This window comes from Sinohyriopsis cumingii, chromosome 8 (assembly GCF_028554795.1).
Source record: "Sinohyriopsis cumingii isolate HCF-2022 chromosome 8, ASM2855479v2, whole genome shotgun sequence".
Taxonomy (NCBI): Eukaryota; Metazoa; Mollusca; class Bivalvia; order Unionida; family Unionidae; genus Sinohyriopsis; species Sinohyriopsis cumingii.
Window position 1 is genome coordinate 5720424 of NC_142968.1, and position 24488 is coordinate 5744911.

General features: G+C 36.4%; 1 protein-coding gene and 1 long non-coding RNA gene across 7 annotated transcripts in view; one reads left to right on the forward strand and one right to left on the reverse strand.

Moving 5' to 3' along the window:
- The window catches only part of LOC149792888 (uncharacterized), a 277792-nt gene that overhangs the window by 145597 nt on the left and 107707 nt on the right, over positions 1-24488 (reverse strand). The window lies entirely within an intron of this gene.
- LOC149792891 (uncharacterized) lies at positions 1671-16530 on the forward strand. Of its 5 annotated transcripts, none has more exons than XM_089966685.1 (5): positions 1671-1793; positions 2570-2705; positions 6051-6123; positions 15168-15503; positions 16233-16530. In XM_089966685.1, exons 3-5 carry the CDS (start codon positions 6054-6056, stop codon positions 16472-16474), a joined length of 648 nt encoding a protein of 215 aa, XP_089822811.1. In that variant the 5' UTR covers positions 1671-1793; positions 2570-2705; positions 6051-6053; the 3' UTR covers positions 16475-16530. The 5 variants fall into 5 exon arrangements, with proteins under 5 accessions (XP_089822811.1, XP_089822812.1, XP_089822813.1 ...); XM_089966686.1 differs by having other exon boundaries at positions 1673-1793; positions 2618-2705; XM_089966687.1 differs by lacking the exons at positions 1671-1793; positions 2570-2705 and adding an exon at positions 2376-2445.

Consider the following 24488-nt stretch of genomic DNA (forward strand, 5'->3'; position numbering starts at 1 on the left):
ATTATATTATGAAACCTCTCTAATCCGAAAGCTAAAGAAAATATATCCCCCCCATTTCAGTTTTGCACTTTAAGCAAACCTCATAAAGCTGAAACTAACTTACAAGTTGGAAATCTATTTTAATCTGAAATCCTTCTGCTCTTGAATCTGAAACAGATTTTCAACCCCATCCCCAATTTCAATTTCACACTTTTAAAAAACTCATAAAACTGAAACTCGCCTCATCTGCTCCAGAACTGAGACAAATTTTTATCCCCGATGTCAATTTTACACTTTTCAAAAAGAATTTCATGAAACTGAAACTCACTTAAAACTTGGAAATGTATTTTAACCTCAAGCTTATGTGCTCTGGAATCGGACGCATTTTTCATCCACTTCCCCAATTCAGATTTTACAATTGAAACAAAACTCATAAAACTGAAACTCACTTCATGCTTGGAAATGTATTTTAGCTGCTGAATTCCTGACTCACATTGCACCAGATTGTTAATGGTTAACAAAAAATGTAGTAGGCTTATTGGTGAGAAAGTATCCCAAGGGCATGTGAGGTTATAACTATATCTGACACATGTCCTGATAGGATTACATTAACAATAAACTAATCTGAAGTCTATGCAGCTTTTAAGGTAAATTAATATTAACAATGCCTGTAGATAAGCCACTTAAAAAAGATTATGTTCATCAGCAAGTGCAAATCAAGTGCAAAATGTAAGCAGTAATTTTGACTGAAAACCTGGGTCATACAGGAATCGTTCCAAACATTCTATGTTGTACAATTAATGTAAATAGGAACTAAACTGCTAAATATAAGTAGTTTTTCATTCGTCATCTGCCTTTGCTATCTCTATCATCATCGGAAAATCATACAAGAATCATTTTGATGTTTCTCGCAGTGTCATTAATTGTAATGTATCGTATTACATATTGGTTTTATCCGTCACAACTATTCTCTCTCTCTCTCTCTCTCACACACACACACACCTATTCTCTCTCTCTCTCTCACACACACACACTCACACACGCATACACACATACACACACACACACACAAACACACACACACACAATCACACTCACACACACTCACACACATCACCATCATCATCGATGGTTAATCAGTGGTATAAAGTATCAGCTAATCTCCCTTCCTACTGTTTTTTTTTCTCTCCATCATTATCATCATAATAAATAATACATCTCATACAAGTATCATATTTTCTTCTCCACTATTATTTTCTGCTATGAGAAAAAATATCAGTAAAAACGTCATATAATCTTACCAGGTGGCAACATCTAGAAAATCGATTAACATTTCTTTCAATCTACCGGGTCCAACATCAATCTTTACTATGTGAAGTGTGATGACGTCATCAACCGTTATTTCTACTATCCGAACTTTAACTACACATTTCTGTTCTGCAAATTTATAAAAGATTCTAAAATGATACAATCTGAAATAAAAAGCATTTTATCTAGTGAAATTACTTTCATAATGTTATTCAGACCACGAATGGGCTACTTCCGTCTAGTGGATTTTATATATAAGTGTAGTGTAAAAGGTAGTTACGTTTGTAGAACTATGGAAAACATTAACACTCGTTATCTCTCTACTTTATACTATATAAAGCCCACGGTAGCTTCTTGGGGAATCCCATTCAATACCCTTAAATGAATGACTACCCATTCGTTTCCATGTATTGCGTGTCAGTTTCGCTTTGCACAGGTGTGTGTAAATGGTATATGCTAAAATAGTTTAAAGTGATATTCATTCCAGATTACATCCGTACTGAGAGGTAGGTATATATCCATGTTTGAAACCGACGTAGACAAAATGAGTAATTTTTATTATTAGAATTCGAGCAAGCGTTTTAAAGTCATCGTGTGCGGGATCTGAAACACTTTGTGAAAATACAATACTCTGGACGTTTCTTCCATACAAGCTTTGTCAAAATCTTTCTCTTATGTAATAAACGTTAGTCTAATTGCTTACTTGCATGTACTGTTATTTATGTATGTGCTGTTATGTATGTATGCATGTATGTATGTATGTATGTATGTATGTATGTATGTATGTATGCAAGTATGTATGTATCATATATGTATGTATTTATGTATGTATGTAGTATTTCAAAATATATGTATATGTAAGAACGGTGAGCAAAATAACTCACGAAAAATATCTATATAAATATATTATGTAGACAGTTGTTTAATTTTTTACAGCGCAAGTCCAAGTCTATGTTTCCTTTTATTTATGTAAGCAAAGTACTGTCAATAGGTATATTTGAGACAAATAATCAGCTAGGGTGACGGGACGTTGTATGACGAATTTAAATATAGATAAGGTCACTGAACTTTAAAGTTTCCAAGAACGATTAGCATAATCATAAATCTATTGGACGAGGTCATGTATTCATTTCGGAACACAGGCAATGTGCAATACAGGTAATTTATTCACTTCTAAGAAGACTTATGAAATTAGTATTTATATTAGAATTTAAGCATTACGCCACTTTCTCTTTCGATGTCTATGTCAATTCCAAATATCTATTCATGTCTTCCGTTTTAGTCATATCTTTCAGAGGTGTATTTAGTAGACATCTGTATTCTATATTAGTGGTGACGATCGCACGCCATTCGGGACGATCGATTCAGGATATATATTAGCTGACTTGGTGATCAATTCAGATTGATTTTTGTTTCAAGTAAGTGTCGTATTCCTATAGTTTTTCAAATATATTGGAACTTTCATTTGCAAAACCTTCGTGACCATTGTTAAACTTTTTTTTTACAAAGTATGCTTTGCTAATATGACGAAATAGAAGTTCAAGCCATATTACTTGACATGTTTCTCAAAATTGCGTTGCATATGATACATTTTGCATAACATTGCATACTCGTGTTTGATTGCACAGGAAATACAATTTGCACAGAATTTACTGCCAAAAGTATTACCGCAAACAAAAATAATTCCGCTTCGATAATTTTTCGTTTCTGTATATATGTAGCATGAACCCTGTATCAATGATATACCACGCGATGTATAGATTTTTTTTTTTTATTAAATAGAAACGAGGCTTGCACATTTTCCTTTAATGCAAAATTTATACAACGAGTATATACAATTTGAATGGAGTTAAAATTTACTACAGGCAGCTATGTATTGACCGAGTGAATGAAATACTTTGTGAAAAAAAATAATATATATATATATATATATATATATATATATATATATATATATATATATATATATATATATATATAACTCATTTTGTGCCCCCCTCTAAATTCTATGATATTATAGAAAGAGCGTTAACTTCTGTTTTAATTTGAAGTGTTTATCTGTCTGCTTAGAATGGTTCTATGTGCACCAATCAGTAACATAGTGTTAGTGAACGTGATGCAGATTATATATTTATCTTTATTTCGTAGTTCTGAAGTTTAATTTGCACAATTAGTTCAGTGTTTGCTATTTTTTTAGTCTAATTATGGATAAAATACTAATATAAATGTCAACCATCCTAAGCATAAATATACCAAGATTTCTGTTTGGCTCTTTTTGAATCAAAGTCTACAACTTTAGAGTATAAATTAAATTATTTATCAATGGAATAAAAATGGAAAACCGACTTAAATGATGTAGTTTACAACGATCTAAATAGATAGGTAGTATGAATGAGGTAAAATAAAACTCAATGAATGGAGCCTGATTCTAAGAATTAGAACATGCACGTAAATGATAATGTCTTCTTGCTTATAACATTGAGCTAGTTATATTTAAGTTTAGAGGAGCAAAATCAATTGGTAGTACATGTTAGTTTTTTTATCAAATTAGTTTCTATAGTGATATAAAGCATTATAAAGGGTACCGATATCTCAAGATAAAATTTTAATTGTCATTAGGTGTACATTTTTAATGGGCTCTGAACCGGTGGAAATTATAATTGGAACCGGACGAATCCTGTAAGACCCAAACGAGAACAATCCAACCACGGAAAACTAATGCCAAACTGCCTCACATAAGCACGGTCACAAAGGTTGTATGAGATAGAAATGAAAATACAGCAAGCTCCACTCCCTCTCCATCCCCTACCCCCAAATAAACAAACCAATAAAATAACCAAGTAACAAGAGTCGATGAAGTAAATGTATTTAGTCCAGTTAGAGCTGAAATGTTTTCCAATTTTATGAAGTACAATATGAAGTTCATTAAGTATACGTCTGAGAATTGAAGACTACATTTATTTTACAAGACTTGCATGGCATTTGCGATTCGCTTTACTTACTGTTTTGATTTATGACACAAACCAGTGCTTCAGGCATATACTAAACACAATCACTTTTTCAGAAACACATTTTCTAAAAGCAGATGTTAAAGTAAATTCTGCGGAATGAATTGGCATTGGTGTCAAATTAATATCAATTTATGTTAAACATGGCTGCATGGTGGTGGTATTTTCGAGGTCAGACAAGATATGCCATCTGTTCCGCACTTTGTTTCTGGAAGGAGTTGTGATGGTACGCCTCTTGGCGTTGTAAACGACACAGACTGTAATAATACTGGAGATAACTGACTGCAAGAATACAAAGCTGATTTGTGATTTAGTCAAAGCTTAGTACACCAACGTGTACTTGAACGAAACATATGTTTGGACCCTTCACACAGGTGTTTGGACCCTTCATATTGGTGTTTGGACCCTTCACACAGGTGTCTAGACCCTTCACAAAGGTGTTTGGACCCTTCACACAGGTGTTTGGACCCTTCACACTGGTGTTTGGACCCCTCACACAGGTGTTTGGACCCTTCATACTGGTGTTTAGACCCTTCACGTACTATTCTTCTGAAGTAGGAAAAACACGGTGACCTACAAACTGGATTTATTGTATTGCTACTAGTCAATTTAATGGATTGGTTTATGTATAGTCTTAACGAACATGTATTAGTTGTTACAGTTTTTCTTTGCACAATACCGCTCCGGTGGCCTAGTGGTTAGAGCGTCCGCCTCGGATGCGGGAGGTCATGGGTTCGATTCCTGGTTGAGTCATACCAAAGACTTATAAAAATGGTACTAACAGCTGCCTCGCTTGGCGCTCAGCATTAATATGTTAGTGTTATGACTGGTCGGCCGGTGTCAGGATAATGTGACTGGGTGGGACATCATGCTACATGTCTGCGACATGATGCTCCAGTGCTAGACATCACTATAAACTGCCACATTGCAGACATCGTAGCGATATGACTGAAAATTTGTTAAAGCTACGTTAAAAATCAAAATCACATCACATCACCCTGATGCCCCAGTGCTAGACATCACTATAAACTGCCACACTGCAGACATCGTAGCGATATGACTGAAAATTTGTTAAAGCTACGTTAAAAATCCAAATCCAAATCACATCACACACATCTTTGCACAATCACATACACATGTAGGTTTATTCAAGTGTCGTATCGTCGACCAAGTGCTATGAGGAATTATTGTTAGTGCATTATCGTCTTCTACTCGAGGAAGACGTTATAGACATTTGAATAGGCTGTTCATCCCTTTGTCATAATGTGCATCATTAGTACGGAATAATATTTTTGGCATTGGTCGTAGATATTTAATTTAAAAAAACCGTTAGTAGAAAGGAAACATCTTCAAAATTGAGCTCAGATAGCTAGCTAGCTACATACCTAGCTAGCTAGCTAGATAGATAGATGCATACATATATACGTACATACAAACATACATACATGCATACATACAGACATACATACGTAGGTATGTACGCACGTACAGACAGACAGACAGACAGACACACACACACACACACACACACACACACACATATATATATATATATATATATATATATATATATATATATATATATATATATATATATATATATATATATATATATATATATATATATATATATATAACAAAAGCGAGCTTCGTATACTTGTCAAAAATTTCTTCAAGTAAATGTTGTAATTTAATTCAGCTTCAATTATATAGACCATAAACACAGAACGTTGTTTTATGAATTCACTTTTTCAGGCAATGACGGTCAATAGAGGTGTGAATTTTTTATCAGCCCTTGCGATTGCATTTGGCGTTATCACTGCGGCAGGTAATTACATTTTGTTGACTCTAAACATGACACTTTTAATTAGTTGTTTTATGATGTTTAAGGCCAGGTTGTGTCTCCTCCCAAAACAAACAAAAAAAAAAAAAATAATAAAAAAATAAATAAATAAATAAATAAATAAAGTCATCAATGTTAATTTTCTTACTAGCAATTAGATTCACTAAACATTTTAAGACCAAAAATAACTTATAACTGTCCCACGCACACAAACACGTGGACGATAGTGTTTCTTAAAATGTGAACTCATGGTTTTGAAACCAAACCCTGGAAACTTAGCACGCGCGCACGCACATAAACAAGCACATGCATTGAAAGCCTCAATGCCGCCGTTTATAAACCTTTTCACCATTCTTCCAATCTAATTAATGTTTGGGAGGAGCAAATTCATTTTTCAGAGGAGATATCTGACATAAACCGTTCTCTGAAATATTCAAGATGTTATGTTTTCACCAAATTCAATATTCAGGTTATAATTAAGAGGTGTCACCCCTTAATTTTATTAACGAAGGTGCTGGTAATTCCGAGTAGTCCAAAAGTAGAGATGTGATACATTCAACGAATTCCGTACTGCTGTGGCGCACACATTGAATCAGGAGCAAATAAAGAGAGGACTGTCTGCATTTTTAAGCTGATCAGAGAAGAATATGTATGTGTTAGATACCATGAACACTTAAGGAGGCCCCTAGTTGCCGAGAGTCAAAGCGCTCACCGTTACGGATCACTGCCATCTCACCTTTGTGTGGGTTCGATTCTCAAGCTTGGCCAATGTGGTTACATGAAAAAGCTTGCCAGTAAGTTCTCGCTTATCGGTGGTTCTTTCCGGGTTTTTCCACGGTTCTTTCTCCACCAATTATATTGGTCCCCATGTATGGCCTATCTTATGCTGAAAATGGCGTTTAACAATATAACAGGGACAATAACAACACTTGGGAAAGAACTGACGATCAGGTGGGCCGATGCAATATACCTTTAAGTGCGAACTTGGGCTGAAGACCATCTAAGATAGCGTGGTGTTAGCTTTTATGTTACAATGACGACGTCATCTAATCTTGTGTTCCAGCTTCGAGTTACAGCGGTTTACCCACCGATGTCGCCGATCAATATTTGACTAGTTCGTAAACATGCGAAAAATGACATGGCTTCTTAGCTCGATGCTCATAATTTGAAGAAAAATTGATATTGTTTGCTTTTAATGGAATACAACGACTTTTAGGACAAATACCTTTCAATAATCAACAATATGTAAATGATTTGAAATACACGACTTTCTGCAATTAACAGAGGCATTGGGGCTTTAAACACAAAGGCACCACAGTAACTCGCGCGAGATTGCTGACGTATATACAGTATATCAAACCTGATAGCAGCGTGTTGTGCTCGTTGATATACCTTTCCGAGTTGTTAGATAATATTGTATCAAAGTGTCTCATCGAGTATAAATCCAATATCGAAAGCACGGCCCGAAAACGCATGTAGCATGGTGAAAGAATTTGCGTTTCTGACTGATGCGGAAATGTAACCTCCTGCACCTGGGTGGGTTTCTTTAGGAACAGGAAAGATCAAATCCATATTGAACTTGAATGCATCATATCATTATATCATATAGGCTCAAAAGATAGTGCACTATTTTTCAAATACGTACCCTGAGTTCTTTGAAAAATTAACAAAATTATGAATTTTCTTAGAGTTCACTCGACTAATCCGCGGCGAGTTAAATAAAAAGGAAAAGAGAGTAACATTTTTTCATGATGTTGTGGAAGAAAATTTTAAATTATAACGTTTTATGAATCACCAACGACACCAAAATGACCACAGCATCCGAAGTGACAGCGACGTGTCTTCCGAAATAACTACATAAGATATCGAAAACAACATGTCCCATTAAATAACCAAAGAGGAATGATGGGAAATGGCGAAAAATTACCAGTGACGATCGGAAAGACCACTGCAATTAGACAAGATAAGGAACTGATACGGAAAAATAGTTGGATTTCTGTTGAAGGTCATTTCATTGCAAAGACACCGATCCCTTACATTCAATCTTGTTGGCGGCATCCAATGTTAGGAAACAATGAGACGAGAAAGCAAGCACTACAACGCGTTGTAATGTCTTAATCGTCAGTTTCGAGTTGGTGTGATGCTTTATTACAACGGCACGTACGCACTGTCTTCGTCAAACTACCCTGCCGTTTAATATCACCATCAGCTATGCAAGGTCGTTTATGATTAATAATAGTTGTAAGATTGTTTACAATCCAGTGTTGCATAATGTGGCAACACGTCGGTTTGGGTAGAGACAACATGAATCGAACATTGATGAACTGAATTCCATATTAACAAATCCTCTTGTATATAGAAAATTCAGTGGAACAGGGTAGTTACAGATGCAGGGGTGTTTCATTTAAAAATATAAGTTTTGCGGTAGAACATACCATTAAAATTACTGGAAATCATACTCGCTCGCTTTAAGTATTGGTACAGATTCCTGACCATATCAGATGTGACATCGGAGTCAAGTCGTATCATTGTCTTTGCCAACAGAACGGATATGTACGTGTTAATATGGAAGCATTGCTGATGCATTCAAATAAAAGACTAATAGTACTGTCAACGTTTACGCAAAAATACACTAAAGTCAATGAAATAATATTCATTGTCGAGGCGATTTGAGCTTCTGATCCCGGTAAAATGAAAAGAATTTTGCGAAAGGTAATTGAACGAATTCACAATTGGATTATGCGTTTATTATACGAATACCCCTACCATGAATGAACCAAGAAACGTTGTGCGACACTATGGAATAAAACTACAGAGATATGTAGTAAAGACAGATACACTTGTAAGGTTAGGACTCTCCAGGAAATAACCCCTGTTGACTGTCAGGCTGCTTCGTGCAACAGCAGAACAGTTGCATAATAAATCATTTCACAGGCCAGCCGAGCTACAATCGCACGTGCTGTCAATGACGAAAAGAACACACGTTGTAGCGCAATTTGCCTCGTATGTGTACCAGCAAATCCCTGTTGCAAATAATGTCGGGGATTTTGGAGACTACCGGGCAATCATATCACATGCATACCAATCAAACAATGACGCTGAGAAGCTACTCTCGGAGACAGGAGCTTTATATCCAGGTGAATATTGTTCTCTTGTGAACTTTCTCGTTCCAAATATGTAGGTGAAAAGCCCCAAATGAATCAATACCTCACGCGCACACTTTCACCATGGTGCCTGTGTAAGAACGCATCGAAAAGACACTGAAGTCCTCAATAATAAAATCGTAGACGGATGGTTATTACGCCTCATCAGGCCTTTATGTCAAGATTTCTTCATTTTAACCTTTGATCGAATCAAGTGAAATTCCAAGGCCAACGTGTATTCTGCATCGAACAGTGTTAAAAATGAGCGATGACAATCGATCGTTTGAAATGGTGATCTTCTCCGCTTTGCGTCCATCATCTGACATTACTGATTAGCGTAAACAAAATTAACGACACAACATATATGAACTTGAGTTTGGTAACATAGAATTCCCTGTACACGCAACAGACATAGGCAAGTTTGAATGTCTCAACACTGGCATCTTTGTTTATATGATTAATTGGAGCAGCGTCCTTCATCTGTCTACGATATCTTCAAAAACATAAAAAACAATTATTGATGCTGACGCTACAATGATGATCTCTTTTAGTTGTATGCCTTAGAGGCACAACTTCATTTCGTATGCATAAAATAATTTCGCCAAATCGTCTGCCAGAACAGCAAACTCCATGGTAAGACGTATTAGTGTCGAGTTTTGGTGAGCAATTCAACAAGCAACAGTTCCTTTCACGACCATGATCTTTTACTGAAGGAGAGTCGGCGAAAAGTTAAATCGTATGTTCATGTCACAACCCAGCATACACGCAAAGGAAAATTAAGGTTATGTTAGTGATTTACACGGTATTTGAAAGCCGGAACATTATTGTGAAAGCTTCACTTCCTGAAACCCATGCAGTTCAATCAAACAGTACACAAGTTAATGAACAAGCCTATTTCTGGTTTTGCTGCACTGTAGTCAAATGCGACGACGCGCATCAGCCGCAAATGATATTCCACGTCAGGAACTCGGTTGAAGAGTTTATCAAATTCCTTGTGGTTACAGTGAAATGGATTCATGAACAGCTTTTCTTACACGTTGACATGATTATTACCAGTGATAATATTTTCAAATTTTCTGAGGCGAATCATTGTTGGTTCCGCAAACAAGTTTCAGCAGCAGTGATGAAAGCTTTCGAGATCAGTGCAAAATCACTGGCGTGTACAGAAGAGCCCCAAACAGCCTATGAACTTACAATTGACAATTATCCACAACAAAGCAATACTTAAAGTTATGTTTCATACCCTGCCTGGATACGATCGTCATTTATTCGTGCAAACAATGACAACTGCATCGAGGGCGGAAATAAATGTCATTTCCAACAACATGGAAAAATAGATGATTCTTCTTCTTGGATAGTTTTAGTTGATTGACTCTCTACAGTATCCGCGGAGGAATTTGCATGGTACGACTGCTACATATTGGATGACTTGGCCGCCTTTGGATACGTTCGTTTACCTCGTTTTATTCGACGTTGCCGTTTCAAACTAACGCAGATGGCCCGATAAGTGCATATCTTGCTGTTGAAGCACCGAGAGCACTCGAGCGTTCACCAACATCGCAAAGGTTTGTCTATGATGCCTTGTTAATTAAAAACTAAGCTTGATAATAAGTAATGCCTATTGATATTTACGGGCGTGCCAGCTCAGAAAGCTGACCATTTGAGCAACCGGTTTGTTGTCGTCGACCCGGACGAGCTAAGGAATTTTAAAGACGAAACTGAAAAACTGCAAACGTCCAACGTTTACATCAAAAATGTTTTAGAACCGCAAGTTGCAACCGCGCAAACACTGGGGAAATCAATAAAATCTAGTGCATCAGTCGCCTTTATTAAGTATTACTTCGGCACACACACACGATCACAAATTGAAACGTCCAGCGACGTAATGAGCGACGACTTTATCATAAACGAAAATAGAATTTGACGGATGCAAGAACCCTTCGACAATACACACACTACAGTGCAACAATATGTGGACATCAATGCAGCCGAGGAGTTATCTGCCCTACTGGAATATTAACCAGTGAAGCAAATGAAGGGGAAATAATCTCGTACTCTTTGCAAACGGGAGGAGTCTTTATGGTGATTTTGAAAATGTTTTTGATAGACCCAAACCTTAAAAGATGCTGGAACAGGATGTAAACGAATGGTTATTAATTAAGTGAAAACGCCACACACAATGTATGCGAATGAAAAATAAAAATGATAATGAAGTACTAGAGTCCCAAATCTCTCACCAGAAATATTAATGCAACAATGGAATGAAAAAGAGAGAAATAAATTACTTCGAAGAAACAAACAAGCACATGTACTCTAATAATTATTTTCCTTACACACTATGATATTGACTTCAAAAGATAAAAAAAGACTCTCGTGAACACAAAAAAAATAACGAATTCACCAAATGAAACGATATCAACGTCGTCACGCATAAGTAATGACATTTAAATAGACTATACTGTGAACCTGTTATTAATAATGCGGCATGTGGTTGATGCAACCATGTGCGCTTACACATCTGTACATCTGTCAGAAAAAAAAAAATCATTCTTAGGAAGTGAACAAATGGGCAGTTTGTGTAATTTCCTGCTTTTTTTGGCAAAATATTAAATTTATACTTGCAGATTCAATGTGAAAAATCCTTCTATTTTTGCTTTCAAGCAAATAGTTGCAATGCACAAGAACATTGAAACATACAATACTAAGGTAAATGAAAAAATGACCGATTTCTTCAAAAATGGACCTCAATAATGAACATGTAACTTGTCTCTGACTTGCTGGTAAACAGGAACAAAATACTGTAATATCACAAAGTCCATGTCACCTAGATTGTGTGCCATATGCATGTGTGCATGCGTGTGTATGTGTTTTTTCTTTCTCTGTAGATTATATTTATTATCCTTAGATTAACTGACAACCAGAAATGTTTGATTGTAAGGTGACCTTGGGATGGTTCCCAGACCCAGTGGTCAACCTATTACAAGGTTAATAAAAAAAATATGCACTTCCACAAATTAAAATTCACAGTTCAATATATAAGTACGTAGTCCGAAATCGATATACTTTGAACGGACTTTTTTGACCCTCCATCCTCATTTCCGGTGACGCCAGTGCGTCACTCCGTTGCTTTGGGGTTGAATATGTAACTCTGTTGTAAACTATGTTACTATGTTGCCATCCACAGCAAACTATAACAATCCATGTTGATCTATTTCCAGCAATGCAGTCCTTTCGCCATCTATGTTGCTTTGTTTCCATCAAGTTTGCCATGTTGCTAACTACGATGATGTATTGTTATTCACTTTGTCCTTTTACAAGCTAAGCTGCCACACAGCCAGCTACAAATGAAACTAACCTGCTTGCGTATTATAATGAATAAACGTCAATAATGTAAAAATATATATACACCCAATGAATCATACCCAACACAAAAATTACGTACTTACGATTATTTCAAAAAGCCATTTCAACATATACAACCTTTTTAACTTTCTTTTTCAATATACATATACCGAAAGTAAACTACAGTAACGATTGTTCACATCATAATGCGGTACAATTTACCGGAATTCCAAGTATTAAGAACAAAAGATATAATGGTACACCTGTATGAGAAATTTCAGGTCTGGGTGAAATTACAAATATAACTTTATATAATAAATTAGTGCTCACCGCTATGGCTATAGTAAACTGTAATGTAGACACCACCTGAAAAGATATCGGGATCACTATGCATGCGTATATAAGATGCATCGTATAAGTACTAAAAGAAAACACGGCAGGAAATACATATATCTCCCTGCGAACAACCAGCAACGAAATGCACATATTTTTCGGTTACTATTAGTCAATGTAAAACAGAAATGAAACTACTCGAAGTAATCGTTGTACGCGTCAACGAAATCAACAACATATCATCGTTATAATGCATCACCAAGTTATTTTCTTGCTTTATTCCGTGACACATGCGCGAGACCTGATCATACTTGTTTATGTTAATCGGAACTAAACGTTTTTGGTTGGAGTAGCATGATGATAGCGATACCTGATTAGGGACATCTCGGTTTGCTGTTACTAATATCGGGTATCGATATATCGGACACTGCTTAAGAATATCGCGTATGCAGTATCAACATCATTAGTCACGGCAGATTGAAATCCGTTCGAAGGACTCAGCGTCGATCCGGAATGGTCCGTAACCGTCTTTGGCATTTCCGATTCAGCATCACGTGATGGATTCTCAACAGCCACTCGATGAATATGTTGCTGAATTTACCGACGATGGGTTATTTCACCTGGGGGACGGTGCAAACATAGATGGTGACGTTGTATCGCTTGTCAATGTACATCTCCTGAAACCGGGGATAACAGATCCTCATGTACGCTGAAATATAATCAACGTGAGGGCCAGATAGAAATCGATCGCTTGGACCGCCCTTTTGTACCAATATCAACTTGAGCCCAGCTTGGAATCATGGCAACACTTGAAAGGGCCCGATCGCTGCGAGCGTGGAAGCTCCCAGGTATGGCTTCTTCGCAATAAAATTTCCCGTCACTGATTTCGAAATATCCACATTAACTCGGCCAGCAAAAGAACATCGTTTGATTTTCACCACATCAACAAATGACAGCGCAGTCGATGCCATTTTATGAAAACATGCTGGTAAGTCCCCGGAGATCACACTTGCAAGAAACATAGATACTTGCCTGGGAGATATTTGTTATAATTGCACGGCAATTATGCAAGTAAAAAAAGTGCTTGGTTTGAAATGCGTGTGTGATAGACATTCAAAGTTGCCGACGCGAGAAACAAATAATCGAAACGGAGCAGCAGCTACGAGATGAAATAAAAAGCAAGTCTTACTAAGAAAATACAAGCACTTATGTGTGGTTGAAGATGCAATTTGTGCTCTTGCATCGGCTGCAACCATTGGCCTTGGTGTGACGTGAATCGCGACTACATCGATTATAGGCACATCAGTCGGATTTGCTGTTGCAGTTCTCTCGATTGTAACCGGTGTCACGGGTGGAGGTAGTAAAACGATTTCTTTACAATTGCATCAGCAGTCTCAATACAATAAGTAGAATATACCTGGTGATCATAGCAAACAAAACCGTTACATCGGTGGTGTTCGAGATCGTGTTGGCTAAAAGTGAATACTTGAGATGACGTTGTGCTTAAATACGGAACCGAGGCGCTAGCACGTTCAAGGCAATCACGAGTTGCATTTACATTGGGTAAAAAACTAAACGGTTACAAAAATCCGCTATCGCAATACTTTAAGCTAAAAATCGATGTAGCTTTTGCAACATCGGCTCCCTGGTTATTAATATTGAAGTGGGACTCTCGCAGATTGTATGTACGTTTGGAGAGGGCGGTCGCACAGATCGGAGCCGTGTTTGTATTTGTGTGTCAATCATATGCGTTTTATTCGCGTTTGTCGCGAGAATAAAGATATGAAGTTAGCTGGCTCGAGGATGAAACGTCCGAAACCACTGACTAGTACTTTTCATACGGATCTAAATTGTTTCGATTGTATTTTAAACCATAACCGTTAAATATTCGAGGCTTAATACAAATGTTAGTTTAAAGTTTTACAAAGTAATGGGTTTTAAGAAAGAGATAGCTTCTACAGATACTATCTACATGGTCATTGTATCAGAGTTATAAAAAGGTGCTTTTCGTGAATACATTTAAGAAAAGTACCATTTTGCATTTCAGATCAGCTGAATAACAGATAAACAGACATCAGTTGTACATGATATTTATGAATATGGTTTGTAAGTTTAATATCATCTGCACCTTTCTTTGACAGGACATTTTCTAGTGAATCAATACTAATTATAGTATATGCCAGCCTTGATGAACAAAACCCTTTGTTTCAGGTTTTGAATGCCCGGTTGCAAAAGATCCTGTCCGTTTCATTGGTGACAATACACACTCAGTAATTTTTATGTGGGACTGTTCCTTATCGTCCAACGAGTCTGTGCTAGGTGTGACTTGGTTCAAGGAAAACACAACCATAGCTACTGCTGTGGGCAGTGTCTTTACACCCATAGGAAGTTATGCAGGACGCGTGGAGAGAAATGGAACCTATGGGATATCGCTCCATAACATTTCAAAAAAGGACTCTGGGCACTACAATATTTCTGTTCTTCTGAACTATAGCCTTAAACGAAACAATGATGCCGTTGCCGCTTGTCAATCAGCCTATTTGCCAGGTAAATAAAATACACACATCTCGTCAGTAAGCCTACCTGAAAGGTAACTAATACATATCGTCAATTAACCTATATGACAGGTAAAACGAGTAAATTATCTCGTCAATCAATCTACCTGACATGTAAATGAAGTACACAAGCCATGTCATTCCATATACCTGCCTGGTCAATAAAGAAGATAAAAATATCACTAAATCGGTATATTCTTTGGAAATACATACTTTTTCATGATAATAATTGTGAAAAATCGGGAATTTTTCAAAAGTTGTGTTCAGTAGATGATAAGAAAAATTCTCATACTGGGGTTTCAAGCCAGGTAAAGAAATCAAATCAACAATAATTTTTTCCACGATATCACTCATTGCTGTTTTAGCTATGACAATTACAGTTCATACATAATAACAATGTTCAACACTAGCATTATCAAAAACAAAATGAGATGTAAGCCATTTTATCCCATGGACATTGCAAGGTAATTTGTAGCGTATTCCGAATTTTCAGAACTGATACAAATATCGGCTTTATTTTAGTGCTTTGCATGTCAGTAGCGTATCAAGATGCTTATCAAGTTAATTATTTTTGGGCAAAAGAACAATTATTAGATAGCGCATATTGGGAAAAGCTCTCTCGTATTAATGTTACTTCTTGATATGCGCACAAACGTATGCGCAAATTTTCTATGGAGCAACTCTTCCAAATCTTGTATTGTTTCTTTGTTTCATATGAAAGCGTTGCCGGCTGAGGTCTGGAAATACAATGATTGGCAACATCAGGTGTCTCCTACAGATGGGGCGTCATCACCATGTGGCCAAGAAGGGGCAAGCAAACTGGAAATTGGACTTATATGTGGATTAGTTTCGGTGACAGTGCTTGGACTGGTTTTTGTTTCATGCTTTTTGTATCGTAAAAGACGCAACAACATGCAGAGACAAGCAACAAGTGTGCGACGTGAAGAATTGCAGCCTTTATAAGTCTGAAGTTCTTGACGTGGCTCTAGGGCAAATTATTAAAAATACAAACAATTGTCCTAACGTATTCCTTTTATTTCGTTATCCTGGTATGGGTATGACAATGACTTGCAAATTTTACTAATTGTTTTGTATAAAAGAAATAATACAGTTACAAATCTTGCTGTCAGAGATGTAGTGGATTAATGTATTATTAATGGATAGGGGTACAGGCACATTATCATCAATAACCAGACTTGGCATAAAATGCCATTTCATGTATTTTCATAGGCATCATAATTCTTAGATGCATTCCCTAACAACTTTGAATACAGCCTTATTGGCTGTTATGATTTTAATCATTTTCTAAATTTAAACTTTGTATACAAAATTTAAATTAAAAAACCCCACAACAAAATGATTACTGCATCTAATTTCCTAAATCCTAAACTGTTTAAGTCAGGGTTATACTGAAAGATCTGAAAATACACTAGATTGTAATACAAGAAATATTGCAAAATAATTATGCAAACTGATATTCCAGAAATGAAAATGTTACTTGTTCCATAGGTACCATAACCTGGTGTTCAGAAAATAATAATAATAATAATAATAATAATAATAATAATGACTATAACAATAACAGTAACAGCAACAATAGTAACAAAAGAGCGAATCAATACATTTAAATTTTTCGGGTTTATATAGGTCAAAAAAATATGCATCTTCATACCAACATCCTTTGTTAGGTGTCTCTGTGCGCAACGTCCTTTTATACGTGCCTGTGTGCAAAACACCCTTAGTTACGTGTTTCTGTGCGCAACGTCCTTTTATACGTGTCTCAATGCACAGCATCCTTTTATACGTATCTATGTGCACAGCAACCTTTAACACGTGTCTCTGTGCACAACGTCCTTTTATACGTGTCTCTGTGCACAAGATCCTTTGTTACGTGTCGCTATGCACAACATCCTTTGACACGTGCCTCTGTGCAAAACATCCTTAGTTACGTGTTTCTGTGCGCAACGTCCTTTTATACGTGTCTCAGTGCACAACATCCTTCGTTACGTGTCTCTATGCACATCATCCTTTTATACGTATCTATGTGCACAACTTCGTTTTATACGTGTCTCTGTGTACAACATCCTTTGTTACGTGTCGCTATGCACAACATCCTTTGTTACGTGTCGCTATGTACCACATCCTTTGACACGTGCCTCTGTGCAAAACATCCTTAGTTACGTGTTTCTTTGCACAACATCCTTTGACACGTGCCTCTGTGCAAAACATCCTTAGTTACGTGCAACGTCCTTTTATACGTGTCTCTGTGCAAAACATTGTTAGTTACGTGTTTCTGTGCGCAACGTCCTTTTATACATGTCTCAGTGCACAACATCCTTCGTTACGTGTATCTATGTTAGCATCCTTTTATACGTATCTATGTGCACAGCAACCTTTAATACGTGTCTCTGTGCACAACTTCCTTTTAGACGTGTCGCTTTGCACAACATCCTTTGTTACGAGTCGTTATGCACAACATCCTTTGACACGTACCTCTGTGCACAACATCCTTGGTTACGTGTCTGTGTGCACAACTTCCTTCAATTAGTTTATGTGCATATCTTCCTTGGTTACGTGTCTCTGTGCACAAGATCCTTAGTTACGTGTCGCTATGTACAGCATCCTTTGTTACGTATCTCTTTACAAAATTGCCTCTGATACGTGTCTCTATGTACATTATCCTTTCATAAGTGTCTCTCTGCACAGCATTCTTTGTTACGTGTCTCTGTGCACATCATACTTAGTTACGTGTCCCTATGCATAACATCCTCAGTTACTTGTCCTTGTAAACAACATCCTTCGTTACGTGCCTCACACACATCCTCAAGAGTTATTTGATAAATATGCAGGCTTCTTAGTTCATTTCTATTTGAAGGATACTATATAGTCGTACCTAAATGTGGCATATCTACCTATCTATCTATCTATCTACTTACCTACCTACCTAACTACCTTCCTATCTATCTATCGACCAATCGCTCGATCTATCTGTCGACCTATCGATATATATATATATATATATATATATATATATATATATATATATTGTATGCATAATATCATATTTCAATCAAAGCGAAAATCTTATTCATTTCCTTTCCTTTCTATCGTATTGTCCGATTCTGATTGATAATATATATATATATATATATATATATATATATATATATATATATATATATATATATATATTAGCTTCCACATAATGTGTGAGTTTTCTCGTTTTCACACTATTAAAGTGCAACTGCAGTTTTAATAAAGGCACTTTTTGTATTAAAGTTTTCTGTCATGTATCAAAGTAGGTTTTTCGTTTCTTTAAAAGATACTAATTTGTGAATAAACAAGTTAAATGTGTAGTGATATATCTCTGTGTATGCATATTTAGTTAGGCATCTATTTTTGGATGTATGTTGGTTATTATGTATAAATTTCTGGTACATTCCTCGATCAAGGCATCCTGGTTCTACTTCTGGTGATGTATGTAATGAGCGATATTTGAATGAATTTGCAAGGTACCAATATCAATTAGAATACGTTGTGTTGCTGGTTTTAACAACTCGTCAAACATTATTTTCTATGGGATGACCGTAGAAGAGTTTCCCATTAATAAACCCAGACATCACACAGCGGGGTCGGCTTCGGCAGGTTTCGAATCAGGAACTCTTGGATTACGATTCTGTGTAAAATGCTTATATTATAAAGATTATTGATGAAAAAGTAAGTTCGGATACAAGCATTCTAACCTGCATACACAAAAGTCATGACTTTATGAAAAAGGAATAGGGGCATAGTGTTGCAGAACAAAAGTGCATAATTTCAATATAATCTAGTACCTTATTCTGCTGCTTAAATGTATGTATTCTATCCCAGCTTATATCTCATCTGACTTCAAACAGTCTTTTGAGCCATGTACAATCTCCATATCGCCCTTGCCACAGTACTGAAACTACTCTTTTAAAAGTAGTTAATGACATTCTCTCTGCGTTGTATAGCGGAACGATTACAGTCCTCACCTTCCTTGATTTGTCCGCAGCATTTGACACAATAGACCATAATATATTACTTCACCGTCTCCAGCATGTGTTTGGCATTCATGATACAGCCTTACTGTGGTTCAAGTCCTACTTGGTCAAAAGGACACAAATTGTGTCTGCAAATGGAATACACTCCACCCAATTAATCTATATTATGGTGTTCCACATGGGGTCTGCTCTTGGTCCTGTTCTCTTCATTATATGCACAGAGCCGCTCTCATGTGTCATAGATCATCATCCAGTGTCTCACCAATTGTACGCTGATGACACCCAAATTTACAAATCTAGCCATCCAACTGAAGTTGATGCTACCATCCAAGGTGTAGAGAGGTGCATTTCTGATGTGAAATCATGGATGACATGTAACAAGCTGCAGATGAATGATGATAAAACTAAGGCCATTCTGAACACAAATACTTTCTCAGTAACATCCTTTACATCAAACAATAAATATCAGTAACACCAACATTAAATTCACACAGTCAGTACAAAACCTAGGTGTCACTCTGGACAGTACTCTCACGTTGCACCAACATGTCATGAACGCATGCTAGGCTACATAATTTGAGCTGAGACGCATCAGCTCCATTCGCAAATATGTTTCAGTTGCTGCCACTAAAACACTTGTATGTTCATTAGTACTTTCAAGACTGGACTATTGTAACTCAGTTCTATCTGGTTCATCTCAATATCTGCTCCAGAAACTTCAAAAGAGTTCAAAACACAGCTGTTCAAATCATACTTTGAGTACCACGATCAGAGCACACCTGCCCGCTGCTCTGTACCCTATAATGGCTATCCATTCGATCCAGAATCAAACACAAAATTTGTTCTCTGTGCTACGTTTCACTGTCGGACTCTAGTCTAGCATACCTAACTGACCTCACCCATCTGTTCACACCAGCAAGATACTTACGCTCCTCTTCTGACAATCGTATGCTCATTATTCCACTATGAAAACGAAGTCAGATGGACAACTTTTTTTTTTTTTTTTTTGCATACCAGGGACCAGAAACGTGGAATGAATTGCCCACTGAACTTAGACACAAAGACACAGTGATCACATTCAAGAGGGCTCTTAAGATTCACCTTTTTCGACTGCAAGAACAAACTTAAAGACCTAAAAATGTTCCCTACATTAAATATATTAGCATATTTTTTATGTTTTCTAACTGCATGGTGATTGTTTTTTTTTTTTGTGGTAATAATATCATTTTATATGTTTTGCATGTTACATGTGTTGTCTAATCTTGTAAAGCACTTAGAGCTTCTAAAGATTAGGCGCTATACAAAGTCCACATTATTATTATTATTATTATTATTATTATTATTATAACTAATTTCAGGTATGGTATCGTCAAGTATAAATAATGTGCAAGTAGTTGGTCCGGATGCATTTTTGGTAGAAAGGTTGAATTATTGAATTAGTAATGCAGGTAACTTGATTAAAGGGGTCCGATAGTCGTATGTGTGACTGTATATATATATATATATATATATATATATATATATATATATATATATATATATATATATAGATAGATAGATAGATAGATAGATAGATAGATAGACACAAGTGCGGCCATATACAGCACACATCGACCTGATAAATCATGTGCTAAGTTAACACAGATATCTGACGCTTCATTTCTTGTTTTGGTTACCCAACTGTATTGAATAACAATAAACCGGGCAAAACAGGATGAGTCCCAATCCAATATTTTGACCCGATTTATGAGTACGTCAACTATCGAACATGATATAAAAGATTTTGTCGTGATCTGCCTAATCTATATATTCTTGCTTGTCACGATGCTTATGTCACACTGGGTTAAACGACCGTGCTTTTTGTCTTCGTAAGGTTCCAAAGGACACTTAAAATTGATATCTCTTTTGAACATGCACTCTATTTGATAGCCCCTAGCACAAATGTCAAGGTGATCTGACAGGTTAATTACATGGATACAATAGATAACTGCTTGCTTATGGTTAAGTTTTCGGCAACTCTGTTTAGTGTCTTTGATACTGTGTTGATTTATTTTACTTTCCAAAGTAACACTGCATAAAGTTAATGTTACATAAATACATATAGACCCTTAGTTACTGTCACAAAATGTTCCTGACATTTTAAGTCTATGATATTCAGCATATAAAACAGCATAGACCCTGACTTGTCGAAGTATTATGCGACGGCTCTGGGTCTCACCTGTTCGCACTTACAACGACTGCAAAAATAGATCAGTTTACAAATATGTATAGTCTGTGAATATTCTACGCGTGGTTTTGATTCATGTTTGGCATTGTGAGAACAATATTTGTCAGATCAATATATTTACTTGGAGTTGCGTTATCTAACTATCAAGATAGAAGGTCTACACTTCTACACTAACTACAACTAGTTACTGTAGGGTAGTGTTTTTCTTGAATTTGTGCAGTACATTTTGAATTGCCAGAAAAGCAATTGACACACAATGTGTAAGGTACATTCTATCTTCACAACTAAAACAAATACTGCAAAGAATCTTGGACAAATAACGATCACAGTAAATGATTCCTTTGTGACAATTTATCCAGGTTCTTACCTACCTCAGAATATAACGCACAGATCAGCCCATTGTTAAACGTTCAATTAAGAAAAGTTATAGATTACAGAGAGAGAGAGAGAGAGAGAGAGAGAGAGAGCACCAAAATAATAAATAAAGCGTGGTGTTGGTGCCATGTTATAATGAATTCCTGTTATGGGGGCCCCGAGTGGCCGAGTGGCCGAGTGGTCTAAAGCGCGGATCACTGCCATCTCACCTCTCTCTGTGTGGGTTCGAGTCTAGAATTCGGCCAATGTGGTAATGTGAGAAACCTTGCTAGTAGCTTCTCGTGGGTCGGTGGTTCTTCCCAGAGGTTTTCCCGGGTTCTTCCTCCACCATTAATACTGGCCGCCATGCATAGCCTATCGTGTGCTGAAAAATGGCCTTAAATCCCACAACAACAACAACAAAGCTCCTGTTCTGCTTTTAAGTTTGGTCTACCAGAAAGAAAGACCACTGTAAAGTAAGGATTTTCCCAAAAGTAATTAAACGTTCATTAAGAATAAAGCACCTTTGATTCTAAAAGAAATAAAATTTGGATTAAAAAATAATTGTTTTGTATTGAGTTTGTACAATTTCGTACATGATTTCAATAATGCCACATGTGTAAAAATGAACAATTGGTGTTGAAGATGGATTTTAAAATTTTAAATCTCTTAAAAACAACTTAATTAAACTCTATTGATAAATAACGAAGGTATGCAAGAACAGGAAGATTGACAAGTCTTGGGAAGGTAGGGAAAATAATAAAGTGAAAATTAATTTAAAAAAAGAAATGTGTTCATGGTTAACTATGACCTTGCATGTAGTCAGTATAATTGAAATGAGCTATTATAAAAGTTATGAAGGCGACAACTAATTGAACTAGGTTTTTAATGGTACAAACATAACGTAACTGAATCCTAGACAAATAGGAAATATATATATGTATATATATATATATATATATATATATATATATATATATATATATATATATATATATATATAATAGAACAGATGATTTATGTGCAACAGTCGTGTCAGAAAGAAAATTAGGGAAATCTCAAAGACAAAAATGTTGCTTCTATTTAGGCCATACATAGTGTCCATAAGACCGAATGTTGTCATGGCAACTGACCAATTACTGACTTTTGTAAATGACCGTAATCATGGCATGTCTGAACAGAATATGAATAAATATATGCAGTAAAGCCGCTTTTATGTGTCCGACAGTTTTGACAGGAAAGTGGTTTACCTTATTCGAAGGTTATATGGTTACGTTCCACGTAGCTTTTGTTTTGTTAATTTGCACTCAAATACTGAACAACGACGTACACGTTCTTGATATTATAACAAATTTTATAACTAACTTAAGCACTGCTGCTTCTAGCAATTTTGATGATGGTGATAGCAGATATTGGCAATTTGTATCTTGGAGACGGTCTCAAACAGATCGCGGCAATTTGGATGATTGTGACAGTACTGAGCAGATATTGGCAACTTGTATCAAACAGATCGCAGCAATTTGTATGATGGCAACAGCGTCAAAAAAAGCGAAAATTTGTGAGCTTGAGACACCGTTAAACAGATGGGGCAATTTGTATGATGGTGATAGTGTTTAGCAAATATTGGCAACTTGTACCATGGAAACAGTGTCAAACAGATCTCGGCATTTTGTATGATAGTGATAGTTTTGAGCAAATATTGGCAATGTGTACCCTGGAGACAGTTTCAAAGAGATCGCGGCAATTTTGTAATGGTGATAGTGTTGAGCAGATATTGGTAATTTTTAACATGGCGACAGTGTCAAATAGATCGCTGCAATTTGTATGATCGAGACAGTGTCAAACAGATCGCGGAATCTGTATGATGGAGGCAGTATCAAACCGATTTAGTGAATTTGTACCATGGAGACAGTGTCAGACTGATCGCGGAAATTCGTAGCATAGAGACAGTATCATAAAGATCGCGACAATTTGTATGATGGAAACAGCGACAAACAAATCGCGGAAATTTGTGTGATGAAGACAGCGTGAAACAGATCTTGGCAGTTTGTATGATGGAGGCAGCGTCAATGAAATCTGAGCAAGTTGTGTGATGGAGACGGTGTCAAACAGATCACGGAAACTTTTTATAATGGAGACAGCGTCAAACAAATCGCGTCAATTTGTGTGATGGAGACAGTGTCAAAGTGATCGCGTCAATTTGTATGATGGAGACAGTTTCAAATAGATCTTGGCAATTTGTAAATGTGATGGTGTCAAACAGATCCTGGCAACGTGTAAAGTTATGCAATTTGTATTAGTGAAAGCTTCAAACATATCCTGGTAATTTTTATAAGTTATAGTGTCAAACAGATCTTTGCAATTATTACAACTG

What these genes read in the sequence shown, in the direction of transcription:
- LOC149792891 (XM_089966685.1), top strand. Translation starts at nt 6,054, where the DNA reads ATGACGGTCAATAGAGGTGTGAATTTTTTATCAGCCCTTGCGATTGCA. An exon ending in TGGCGTTATCACTGCGGCAG is followed by an intron (nt 6,124 to 15,167) that starts GTAATTACATTT and finishes CCTTTGTTTCAG; the next exon opens with GTTTTGAATGCCCGGTTGCA. An exon ending in TCAATCAGCCTATTTGCCAG is followed by an intron (nt 15,504 to 16,232) that starts GTAAATAAAATA and finishes TTCATATGAAAG; the next exon opens with CGTTGCCGGCTGAGGTCTGG.